This window comes from Eurytemora carolleeae, unplaced genomic scaffold (genome assembly GCF_000591075.1).
Source record: "Eurytemora carolleeae unplaced genomic scaffold, Eaff_2.0 scaffold488, whole genome shotgun sequence".
Classification (NCBI taxonomy): domain Eukaryota; kingdom Metazoa; phylum Arthropoda; class Copepoda; order Calanoida; family Temoridae; genus Eurytemora; species Eurytemora carolleeae.
This window is the reverse complement of record NW_019396397.1, coordinates 39,157-52,358: the sequence shown is the minus strand read 5'-3', so window position 1 is coordinate 52,358 and position 13,202 is coordinate 39,157. Positions and strand designations below refer to the sequence as shown.

Here is a 13,202-nt window from a genome sequence, read left to right as displayed (position 1 = left end):
TCAGGGTTTCATGGCATCTGTATTGACTTTTACTGAATTTTCAAATTGAGTTCAGATTAGTTTGCTCAACAAAAAATGAGAAACAAGGCAAAGTTTATTTTAGCAGAATCTTAGATCCAATTCGCTTATTCAATAACTACATTTTATAATTTGAGTTAAGTTACTAAAAGGTCGGGCTGCTTGTTTACTAAAAAATACCTCACCCTCCATTCAAAAGATATTTTCAAAAAACCTTTGTGTTTAGATTTTTGTATTTGAGTTCAACTTCAATACATCTACAACAAAACTAATTACATGCTTAGAAATAACGAAAGATTTAGAAAAATCAGTCTCATCGCCCCGACTTGTGAAAATGAAGTATTGAGTTCACTAATTATTTCTAGCGCCTCATTGCTATTTGAGGAGCACGCATTCGCAAAGGTTCAAAAACGTAATTTTATTTCTAGCGCGCGCTTCATGTGGCATGTTTATAGATTTATTTTCAAAACTGAGAAGCAATAAAGAAAGCTTTAAGAACATTGTACACCATAGGGCCATTAACAGAAGTCAATTTGAACTTTTTCTAAGAAATAAACGATTTAATGTTACCCTTTCTTTTGTCTGATTACCATTTCAGGACTTCAGCACTCCCCCCCTGTCAAAGCAACTAGACGCTTATCAAACTAATAATTTAGTGAAATGGGTCTGATTACACCGCACAATTATTGTGTGTCATGCTCGACTTATTAGGAGTTTGCTGGAGATTTTTATTTGCTGCATACATTTATTAAAAATCTCTGATCATGAATTTTCATGTTTCAGCAGTATTATTATATAAATCTTTATTGGCTCTAAGCGATACAACGATAAAATTAACAGCCAAACAAAGTCATGGGGTTACGCGTAGAATAAATTATTTATATACCGTAAAATGTATATGTAGTTTATGATAAAAAAGACACTTTTTAAAAGAAAAAATTCTTGTTAAATTCGGGTTAAAGCGAAAAACAGAAAAGCTGACATTTGAACAAAAATAAAATGATCAGCATGGGGAAAAGTTGTAAGCGAGGTAGTTTAAATTTCTGAGTTCTGGAGACAAAATGTGAAAGAAGCACATTCAAATAGCACTTTTTCATGTATAAGTGGAAAACACAAAGCATCAATATAAACAGAAAAGTTTATTATAGGGCGTTTCACCATAAATTGATTAGCGTAAGCTTGCATCAAAGAGAAATGTAAGCAAGGTGATCTTAAATTTATAAGAGATCTAAAGATAAGATGTGAGATCCGAAAAACAGGATCGGACCAGAGGAGCTGAAAACGTTTTCCTAAAACTCCACAATTCATGAAATAAATTTTAAACAAATTTCAATTTAAATAAAACGGATGTTTAGATCATAAGACTAGCGAGTAGTGCAGATTTATGATTAGATAGTAAAGTCGAAGATTGACAGCTTCATATCTTTAATAATGTTTTGACGAGGTTTTGTGATTTTTATCGATTGCTTTCTTCGTAAATGAAGAGACTAGAATCCTATTTTTGACTTTTAATAATTATCTTTAAAATGTGACTTTTGCCACATTAATCAAGTCCAGTCCGGGTATTTAGGTATCAAATTAATAACAATTATGTTCAGTAGTCAACAGAATTAACATTTCAGACTGAATATTGAAAAAAAATCGTTACGCTAAAAATGACGCAGTTAAATATTTCTAGTCTCTTTTCCACACACACGGCAGAATGTAAAGACGACATATACATTTTTTCTTTGTTAACTTTTAATTCACATTTGCCTTATTAATACAACAATTGTTGAAAATTATTAACAAGGGGATGTATTTTTCAAATGAAAAAATCTCTTCCAAAAATCCAATCCCAACTTTTTTTCGAGTTTTTATCAATAATTTGTTAATATTAAGTACTCCAGTTTTTATAAAATTATATCTTTAATTTCTTGATCGAAATATGATGAAATATTTCGATGAATTAAATTGCATTTACGCATAATTTCCTAGAAATAGTTTTTGAAAGTTCTAATGTTGAACTGGACTCCATGGGTTCTAGACTTGAAGAACTAGAATAATGGTTTGGGTTCTAGGCTTACAGTCCCTGAACCAGGTCCATGAAACCCCGACAATTTTCAACTCAATACATCGCCATCTTGAAATTTTCTAGTCGTTCGGACGTTTTAATAACAATTCCTCTTTTTTCGGTTGCAGCATGTATTTTAGAGTTAATATTGTAGTGCCTCGTGTTAATGCGTTAAACTCAATATTAAACCAGTTTAAAATCTCTGTTGTCAATGGTTAAATTGATCTGGAATTAGTCGAGCGCTAGATTTTCTTTGGTAAATATATCACTGATAGAAAATTCTTTGATTAATAAGAAGTTTAGCACTTATGTGTATTGGTAAGTTTTTATATTTTATTACTAATTTAATTTCTACGTTTTTTCTTTAATGCTTGGAGCGTTATTATCATTAGAACCAGAGGGACGGCAATTATATTGTAGCTCTTATTAAGGTTAAAGATTTTTTTGTGTTCCAATTTAATAAGAAGTTATAGTTAAGATGTTTAATGTTAACTTTTCTATAAGTTCGTTTGTAATATATTCTAAATTTATATCTTTAAAGAATAGAGTTTTCTACTACCCTTAAATATTTTATTGATATTTTTTGTTACGTGGTGGAAACACAACTTTTTCAGTCTTTTGAATGGTTCTTTTTCTTAAGTGCTAAACTTTTTTCCCGCACACTTTTCTCGACTATTGGATTTCGTATGTCACTTTATGGCTGTTCACAGAAAGTTATTACTTTCAAATATTTATCTACATGGGATGCATATTCTATATGCGAAGATAACAATGGCCGATATACAATGGTAACCTCAAAAGCGGTATCTGATAAGTACGTTTTATTCAAATTGTTTATTTTCATTTGTGGGTTTTCTGTTAAATTGACATGTATTTCTTGCTTATAAGAAATACTTGATAAATTCACAAAAATAAACACTTTAAGTAATGAGAATAACGTTATCTGCCAGATATTTGATCACATTAAAGTTACAATGGTACCGTTGTACATCTGACATTGCTATATTTGTATGAAGGGTAACTTACAATATCGCTGACAGGGGTTATGTTATTGAATCCTTAATTGGCGTTTTCCATCCTTCACATTTATATTTAGTAATGGTTGTAAAGATATATTTGCGGATAAGTAAAGCAATTCAGAATGTTAAAACAAATGAAAAGGCTGCTTTATTTTGTATCAGGGGCGGATACAGGATTTAAGTGAGGGGGGGGGGGAGATTTTTTAGGAACAAAAAAAATCATAATTAGGAACAAAAATCGCGGCGCAGGCGAACATTTTTTTGACTGAAGAGACTCACTAGGGTTTCTTTCCCTTAAGCATGCTATTGAGAAGCTATTCTGAAAACAGGAACAAAACATTCCAACTTCAGGGGGGGGGGCGACGACCCTTCCTGAATCTCTCAGGGGGGGGGGGCGAATGTCCCCTCGCCCCCTAGTATCCGCCCCTGTTTTGTATCTGCTTTGTTCCTCTTGAATTATTGTTAAAATGATCTTAAATTTTTTCATTGGAACTCACATTTGTCGGCCGGGAATTCATAATTTAATTAATTAATAATTCATTAATTTCATAATAATTAATTAATTTCATTTGTTTGATTTGGTACAACGAAAATTTTTTTTTTAGAAATCCTGAAAATTAAACTCAAATTCGATAGATGGCTTGAAGCGTCCTTAAATCTTATAATTTACAAATTGGCTTGTTAAAAAATGTTAATACTCAATTTAGTATATTGGTGTAAATGTGGTAATAATCTTTTGGCATTGGCGTTTTTAAATAGCTGTTACGGTTTAACCGTCAACTAGATTTTATGTTTTATAGTTATATCAATTTTATCTTTTTCTTTTCAGAATGAACTTTGACATTGAAAAGTGAGAATCAAGGATGTAGTTCTTTGGTATAACTCTATGCAAAATGAATATGATTGTTGGAAACGGAACTAATAGTAGTTCCTCGCACACTTCAGGTGTTCTACCATCCTCATCCCATCTACATACACGTCCTTCTCCTCCTCCTGCTCATGTCACTCAGCTGACCTCCTCACCGTCCCTGGGACAGACCCAGCATGTGGTTCAACTTCACCCTCCACCCAGTTCCCAGGGTAGAGAATCGTATGCACTCCAGGCTTCACAGGAAAGAGAAGGATATGCCCCCTCTGCTACCCAAGGAAGAGAGTCCTATCCTCCTCCCACGCAACAGGGAAGAGACCAATACACTCCGCATGGTAGAGATTCCTCCTATGTCCCACAGGGTCGGGAGCCATCCTACTCTCAGCAAGGTCGGGAGCCATCTTATTCCCAGCACGGTAGGGAACCGTCCTACTCCCAGCAGGGTCGGGAACAATCGTATTCCCAGCAAGGTCGGGAACCATCTTACGCCCCGCAGGTTAGGGATCAGACCTACGCTTCACACGGCAGGGAACCTACTTACTCCCGTCATGTACCGATGTCTCCGCACAGATCTACTTCTCGTAGCCGAGGACACTCTTCCCGTATGAATATATCTCACTTCCCCAGCTCACTCCCTCTCATGTCTCCAAGTCCAGCACATCAACTTCTTTCTAATAATGTAAACTCTCCTAGTCTTATACCGCAGAACATACCTCAGAGTTTTCTGCCTCAGCTCCCTCTGAATATATCTCCTGTCCCGCGTTCTCCTCAACTCCGTGTTGGATCTCCCGCTCCCTCGGACAACGTTATACTGCACCCTCATGCCTTTAAAAAGTTGACTAGACCCTCTACAGGAATAGAAGACGAGTACGTATTAAATCACTACGCATTATTTGGATTATTTGTTATCTTAAAATTAATTATTTACTAATTTTCCTCTTTTTTTCTAGCGTCGAGGTTCACGACTCTCCTCCTAATGTAGGACGAAGAAATCTGGTTTCTCCGAGACACAGAGAAAGGCGAAACTTTTTCTCTCATGTAAGTTATTCCTCATCACCAGATTGGTCTTCAGTCTTTAGTGTAGGAGCTTGTGAAATTATTAATTCATAATTTTTTAGTCAGGCTTTTGCAGGATAAGGTATAGAAATATTAAAAATAGAATATGTGGTGGTATGTGTATTGTGTGTGCATGAATGGTGAATGGTTAGGGGGGGGGGGGAGATAGCTTAAGAGCTGTAGTGAGGATGGGAGGAATCTTGTTGCTATTAACAACATGACATTTGCTCTTAAAAACAAACTCTGAAATAACGTCAGTCGTTATACATTGCTACTAGTAGCAGTAAGCGTGTTTTAACAAACTTGAACAGGTCAAATATCTTGCTTGATAATTGTTATTTCAGTTAATACTTTCTCTTTCAGGTTGCTCTACAGGACCACAACTATTGTGCAGTACCGCCTCCATCCCCTCCACGCTCCCCGACCCCGCCGCTGTCCCCTTCTTCACATCTCGTTAATATGGGTGGGCACTCCGCCCCCTCACAGGAACCACAAGTTAACGACGAGCAGTCTTTCAGTTTTGGTATCGCTGGTTATAAGGCGGGCGGTAGCGGTCCAAGTATAGGAGCGTATCCTTCCCCTCATTACTCCGGTCCTCAGGTTCCCCAGCTCCCTTCACCTCACTCCAGGCTCAAACAAACCATTGAGGAGGCGGGAGTAGGACCCATGACTCCTCTCGGAGAAGAGGTAAACATATTAAAATAATTATTCTAATATTTAAAATATTTTGAATATTCTTGAATATATTTTTATTGTTTGATATTGCAGCAGACGAGTCCAATGTCTGGTGACAAATCTATTGACAGTCGACCTTCCCCTGACCGAGATGGCGGGGAGGAGACTGAAACTGCTCCTGAAGCTGAAGATGAGGTTTGGTTTATTTTATATTTTAATAAATTGTCGAGGTGTCAGATTTCATTGTAGTTTTTAGCTGATATACTTAAACATACATGCTCGTTATCCAGTTTCAAATATTTAGATAATAATTTGATTGTGTCTCGAATATAAAATTTATTCCAATTTCCATTCAATTAAGCTTAATAACCATGATATTATAGAGAATTTATCAAATTGAGAAAATTTGTTTAACATGTTTACGAATTAGGGAACCGAGGATGCAGTAACCCGGTGCATTTGCGAGTTTTTACATGATGACGGATTTATGATCTGCTGTGACAAATGCTCGTAAGTATTTCTTGATTTTTCTCTCCATTTTACAATCAGCAAATCGTTTTTATCCTCACTAATCATTAGATATATTTAAACTTTGAATTATTCTTAGGGTTTGGCAGCATGTTGTTTGTATGGGACTGGATAAGAACAGTCTCCCGGATGAATATCTTTGCGAGAAATGTCAACCTAGGCCAGTGGACAAGAAGCGCGCTAAAGGGCTGCAACGTGCACGGGAGAAGGAGATCTATAAAACCTTAAACCTGGATAGCTCTGATGATGAGAAGAAACCTGGTTCTGGACCTGGAATTCTTAAAGGACGTAAACCCGGTATTAGGAAAGGTTTAGGAATGAGAAAGTCTGGACCGATAGAGAAGAGACCGGAGAAGAAGGTTCTCAAGAAACCCGGCAAACGACGAAGTTTAAAGATGGAGACGGGAGTAGCTGTTAAACCTGAGATGGGGATAGTTAAGAAACCTTCTCCGAAAAAGAATCCCCGACGGAAGTCTGTGAGCGCAACAGATGTAGAGACGGAAGAGGAAAATCAGAATGATCCGATGGCGCTGAGGTATTTAGATTAATATTTAATCAAACCAAATAGTTACATATATTGTATTTTCATTCTTTAGGTCTTGGATTGATACATACGAGGAGGCTGTAACTAACCACTACAGTCCAGAACTGAGGGCAAGGTTGCAGGGAGCAAAGCTTCCAAACAACCAGTTCAAACCAAAAGAGGTCAACGGAATTAGGTAAATATTTATTCTTAATTATTATTATGCAGATAAATCATTATTTCAAACTATTGACTATTTTATTCGTGTTCTCTTTTTTTTTATTTAATTTTAATATTTTTTTTCTTTTTCAGGGAAAGGTACGTTGCCTGACAGTTTTCATTTTCTTTAGTTTGTATATTTTTAATTCTTAGAATTTTCTTAATTTTCAAATCGGAAGGTTACACGAACCCTGATCATATGATATGTTCAGGTGTAATGTGAGCCTTCGCGGAAACGGAGTAAAGGTCCTCACAGCAAACTCCTTTATTCCCGCCAACACCCCGGTCATTGAGTTCCGAGGGAAGTACATGTTGGCCAGCCAACTGAGCAGCCGAGGACGGGCGGCTGAATACGTTCTATTTCACAAGATTAGTTCCGACCTGGAGGTTTGTGTTGACAGTAAAACCTACGGGAACGATAGCAGATTCTGTCGCAAAGCCGAAACAAAGTCTTCAGAATTCAATGCTGAGGTAACATAAAATGATACTTAATTTAAATATAAAAGGTTTTAACTTAACTCGTGTTTTGCTTCAGGTTAAACATCACCTGGACAAAGGAAGTCTTCATCTATATCTCGTCTCAACTAAACCCATTGAGAAGAACCAAGAGATTCTTCTTCCCTCTGAAACTAAAAATGGTATCCTTCCTCCCCTCTCTATCCAGGATGAACTGCGACAGATCAAGAAGGTAAACGGACTGCTGGATGAGAAGAAGGTGAGGAAGAACGTGAACGTGAAAAGAAGATTGAAACGTGAATCTGTGAAGAAAGAATTGTGCGACTCTAGCTCGGAAGATGATACTCCTGTGAGTATACGGAAGACCAGATCCAATATTCTAGATAAACACTCGGAGAAAAGTGTAAACTTTGATCTGAAACCCAAGGAACCTGAAAAGCCTGTGAAAGAAATTGTAAAAAAAGAGGAAATCGTTGTTAAAGAGGAATTATTGGTTCAGGAAACCAAGGAAACCGTTAAGCCTGAAACTAAGAAAAGTTTACGTATTGAGTTGGAACCGTCCGAGATGAAAGCAGATAAATTGAAGGAGCTTAAGATCGAAATTAAGGAAGAAAATGTTGTAGTCCCAAATGTATGCGATGATGCGAAACCTGGTGTAAGGACGAGTAATTCGGATTACTCCAAGGAGATGAAATCCCCTGAAGAAACCGGATTAACCACTCCCGCTAAATCTCCGGGAAAACCTGTATTAGGTTTACCCGATCAGACCGGGTTAATAGTTGGAGTCAATACGATCAACTATGATGTTGGATTGAGAAATAAAAGCAAAACCAGAGAAGAAAAGAAGATGGAAATGATTCTCAAAGCAATCGAGGCAATGGAGAGAGCAGAGGCGAGGAAGAAATCTGAGAATGGAGAGTCTGGATCTGAGAGAGTACCCGGAAAACGGCGAAGATCGAACTCGATGAAGAAGGATAATCCTGACTCAAACCTCGACGGATCCTCTGGTGATGAGGCCGAAACAGATTCAAAACTAGAGAGACAGAAGGTCGCTAAAGGGAAGAGACGAAGAAACCTTAGTATGCGACGACGAAGCCGTGCCAAGAGCGGAGACAGTACCTCAGCTATGTCCGGAGACGAGGGTGGAGCAACTCCAAACATTGATAGCGAGTCCAATCTCACTCCCGGAGAGAACCAGCCTTTCAAGTTCCCGTTCAAGAAATCTCAGGCTCAGGAGGTTTTTAATGTGGACAGGTAAAATAAACTTTGAAATCACATTTTGATTAGAAATGTTTAATTCTCTTTTTGCGCATCATATAAAAATGTTCAGAAATATATTAATATTAATAAATTTTATATTGATAACACAGTCGTAATCCTGGTTAAACCGTTCCAATTTAATTTGTTTTCATACAAATACGTGTATACATACGTTCTTGAATTCAATTTTCTAAATTTACTATCCTAACTTTTAATTTTTTTTTTAATAAAAGCTTATTTAATTGAAGTTGTCAAGTTAAAATTTCCCTCATCAATTATTAAGCGGAGGTGGTAATTTTTAGGGGGGGGAGGACTTATTCAAAAGCAACGCTCCTACAGTCAGTGTCTCTTTTCATGTTCTTCATTAGTTACAGTGTTGGAATGAGAATTTATTTTTTTTAGCGAGGATGTTGACGATGTATCCGGGCATTATATCCGGGGTTCAAGGTCTCCCCCTGGTATAGCAAACCATCTACTCAGATCTGCTGTAACCAACCACGCGGGACAGAAGGTATTTTGTTTTGAATTTTCAATTACATTTTTTGATTACAAGTTTCAGCTTGGAATTTTTCTTTTTTCCTCGCTCTATTTTTTTCAGACATCTCATTTATTTCTTTACTTTATTTCTATTATCTAAAACAGAGCAAATTTGCAAAAAAAAAAATTATTATGGTCGCCCTTGAAATTGTATTAATTTAACATTCCTTTTTTAGTCCCCCACTAAGAATATTGGGTGTTCTGCTAAGAAGCGCTGGTTGAGAGCAGCGATGTCTGAAGATCATAGTGAGGATAGTCTAGGAGCAGGACTACCAGGTTCTAGTCCTGGACAACCTGCTGCAGGGTGTAGTCCAGCCCATCCTGGTGGTGCTAGTCCCGAACCAGACTATACTCCACTCAAGAAACGCCGTCTTGCCACCTATAATGAATCTACAGAGGAGAAAGGACGAGAAACGGTAATTAATTTTTTCTCATTGTATTTCTAAAGAAGAAAAAATGTCTTAGTTACAAAAAAGGTTAATTAAATAAATACTTTCAGGCGTTTCAAGAGGAAAAATCTAAACAAGCTCAAGTAGCTGAAAAGATCAAATCTTTGCCGAACGGTTTGAAGAAAAGACTGATTTCCAACCTTCTCCTTCAGGACATCCTTCCCGACACTCCAGACATAATAGAGAAGGAAATCGAGAAAGAGATGGAAAAAGAAATGGAGAAGAAGAAAGAGAAAGAAAAGGAGAAAGAGAAAGAAAGGGAGAAAGAGAAAGAAAAGGAGAAAGAAAAGGAAAAAGAGAAAGAGAAAGAAAAGGAAAAAGAGAAAGAAAAGGAAAAAGAGAAAGAAAAGGAAAAGGAAAAAGAGAAAGAGAAAGAGAAAGAAAAGGAAAATGTAAAAGGGACGGAGAAGGAGAATCATGTAGAGCACATCGAAACCTCTGTCGGCGAAAGTCAGGGGAAGAAAAAACAAAAATCTGCGAAGAAAGGGAAAGGGAAGAAAACTGGAGAGAAGGTAGAAGAGAACGGGGTAGATGAGAAAAATGCTAAGTCTGATGATCTGACAGAGAAACTCTCCAAGGACATTGGAAGAGAAGAGGACCGAACCAGTGAACCAACAGTCGGTGATAATACTGAGATTAAGTTGGATACAAACATTGATATGGATGCAAAGAAGACTGCTAGAGACGATACTCCCAATGAAATATCTAAAGCCAAGGATTCGATTGATAAGCTCGACAAAGCCCCAAGTCCCGTTCAGCACAGTGTCTTCAAGTCTTTCTTCAGCACAGAATTGTCTTTCGATGATATTGATCGCCAAATAGAGGCCAAGCGTATTCAGTTGGTAAGTTACCCAATATTTTTATATTACTCCATTATTTTATTATACAATCAAACAGATATTTCGCTTCCTACAGACAGCTAAATGTGTGACGTAATCATATTCAAGAGTTCTTATTCATAGCTTTATGGAAAATATAATAAACAGTTCTTTCAATTTTTCCCTTTTTTCATATCTTTCATAACTTTAATCTTCGTCGATTGATTTTTTGAAATGTACATTTTACACCAAAAAGCTAACATTTTACAATATAGATCAAAAACTTACTTTTTGAGGGCTGCGGAAAACGTTATTTTATCAACAAATATTTTATGATGTATCCACATGATTTCTCATTGTAAGTTTTTAACAAACTTATTATTTTAGGCACAAGAATCTTCTGTGAGCAATGTGTTATCTCCTCGATATGAATCTCTGAATGAAGATAGACCCTGGACTCCGTCCCAACTTCTGCTGAGTACAGATCCTAGACCTCCCTCAACCCCACCCTCCTTGACTCCGGGTCCGAAGAAGAGAGTAACTATTGCTGACTATAAGAAGAGAAAACAAGCATATAGAACGGATTCCATTGACGAAGCTCCTGAGAAACCTCTAGATACTGTTCTTAACACGCTTATTTCTACTTCACCCGTCACAACTCTGCCAGAACTCCCTGGACTAGAGACCCGGAGATCTAAACCCGCATCTCCTATCTTCGAGAAGAAGAACCGATCCATTTCTCCACTCACGGAGATGAAAACTAAAACCAGTCCGAAACTGACGGAGCGGAGAACCCGATCCAGTCCACAGATATTTGAGAACAAAGTCCGATCAAACTCTCCTGGGTTCGAAAGGAAGCAAAAATCTGGTTCTCCTGCCAAACTCAAGGATAGGGTTGCGTCTCCGAGGAAAGTCGCACCAACTCTCCCTAGATCTGAGAAATGGGAATCCAAACCCAAGGAACCATTAAACAAAGGTAATAAATATAAAGCGAGTTAAATTTTGTAAAGCAATTTAATTTTATTTTTATTTTTTTATTAATTGTCATTTTGTTTTCTTTTAGTTCGAACGCCTACTCCAAGCAATAGTTTAAAACGAAGCCGTGAGCCTGCTCCTGGTCCTAAACCTATCCAACCCTCAGTTCCTTCAGCTCTTATCCCTCCCGCCATCTATATCCCTCGTCCTCACATTCCAACCCCAGATGAACCCAGAGAAGATTTAACCGAGAGACTTAGGAAAGAGTTTGGTTTAAACATTGAGGATAGTGATGGGGACGGAAGTGATTCTGAATCCTCAGAACCGTCCCCGGACCATGAGTTCTCTCAGAGAACACGGACCAATGGTCCATCCCGAGATTGGAACGAGGACATTGGTCACTGGAACCGTGATAACCAGCGGCGGGAACCTTCACAAAGAAACGGTCAACTATAACGTCAAGCTTTATCGGTCAGCTCTAATCTTCCTGCTCTATCCCCTGAACTCCCAAGGGTTCACAGATAATCCTGGAGCCGTGTTTATGTATTAACGGAACCAGCCCACGCGTAATATAAAATCTCATTTTTGCACTTACAAACTCTTCTTTCAAACAAGAGGATATTTTTCTTGCTTTATTTAGTTTATGGATTCTTTCTTCTCTTTACCTGTTATTATTCGTGGCATTAAAGGCTTTTGAACGCATTAAAGCAGTAAATTTATGTATGAATGTGATAAAACTTCCTTTTTTGCCCAGTATGTCCACTGAATTGTTAAAGGACGAAATTTTGGTATTTGGTTTGTTCAAGATAGATGTATCCGACCATAGGGCGGACACTGCAAGTACAAATAATTGTAGATACAAAACAGAACGAGAAATAAATCTATCTATCTTTAGAGTTACTTGTTCCATAAAGAACGGCGAGGAAAAGAATGCATAGATAATACGGTTTCAGTTTTAATAAACAGAATTTAAAATTTATAAGGATAAAAAGTATGCCAATCCACGGATTCGGATCTAATGGGCAAAATATCTACCAAGACCTTTTTGCTCTCAAAGCGCAAATATCAATTGTTGACTAACGAGAGATTATTACAAATTTCCTAATCTCTGGATGTTTCATGAAGTTGAAGCTTAAATATAACGAAACAAAGATTTTTAAAAATTCTTACTTAAGTTAGAAGTCTTAAACTTGAAATGTTGATGGCCCGGTCGATCCTCTTTTTCACGGAGCATCCAGGATCCGAATCCACATTAAAATAAAATAGATCCTAAGCACTGGAGTGATGTAAGGATTGAGATAGACAGTTATGGAAATTCTTGCTTAGAATTGTTATTCCTGGTAAGGGAATGTGAGGACTGTGATATCAGACGCGGTGTTGTAAGTTTATGGAATCTGGTAAAGGAGGGCTTGGATCGGGGTTAAATACAAGGAGAAGATGAGGGTTAGGTTGCCCAGCACGGGAAGGCAAGAATAAGGATATCTTGCTTTGTAACTTGAGGTTAAATTATTCTGGTAAGCGTATGTATATCTACTAGAGGGTTGGCTTATCTGGTAATCATGTGTAAGTATATCTGGTATTGGAACTAGAGGGTTGGCTTATCTGGGAAGCATATGTATATCTGGTATTGGAACTAGATGGTTGGTTTATCTGATAATCATGTGTATGTATATCTGGTATAGGAACTAGAGGGTTGGTTTATCTGGTAATCATGTGTTTGTATATCTTGTATTGAAACTAGAGGGTTA

At 37.3% G+C, this 13,202-nt stretch overlaps 2 protein-coding genes across 2 annotated transcripts; both read left to right on the top strand.

The window, feature by feature from the left end:
- Nucleotides 1–2,159: 2,159 nt before the first annotated feature.
- On the top strand, nt 2,160–9,921 carry LOC111702409 (histone-lysine N-methyltransferase 2E; the record flags this gene model as incomplete). The annotated part of the gene is made up of 14 exons (XM_023474083.1): nt 2,160–2,389; nt 3,920–4,825; nt 4,909–4,996; nt 5,378–5,701; nt 5,783–5,884; nt 6,120–6,199; nt 6,297–6,752; nt 6,814–6,936; nt 7,053–7,058; nt 7,172–7,430; nt 7,495–8,669; nt 9,078–9,186; nt 9,389–9,628; nt 9,712–9,921. Coding segments are annotated over exons 2-14 (4,014 nt in total), but the record flags the coding sequence as incomplete, so codon positions are not given.
- Nucleotides 9,922–9,997: 76 nt separating this feature from the next.
- On the top strand, nt 9,998–12,350 carry LOC111702408 (extensin). Its single transcript, XM_023474082.1, has 3 exons — nt 9,998–10,503; nt 10,867–11,455; nt 11,543–12,350. Exons 1-3 carry the CDS (start codon nt 10,321–10,323, stop codon nt 11,908–11,910), a joined length of 1,140 nt encoding a protein of 379 aa, XP_023329850.1. The 5' UTR covers nt 9,998–10,320; the 3' UTR covers nt 11,911–12,350.
- Nucleotides 12,351–13,202: the final 852 nt, after the last annotated feature.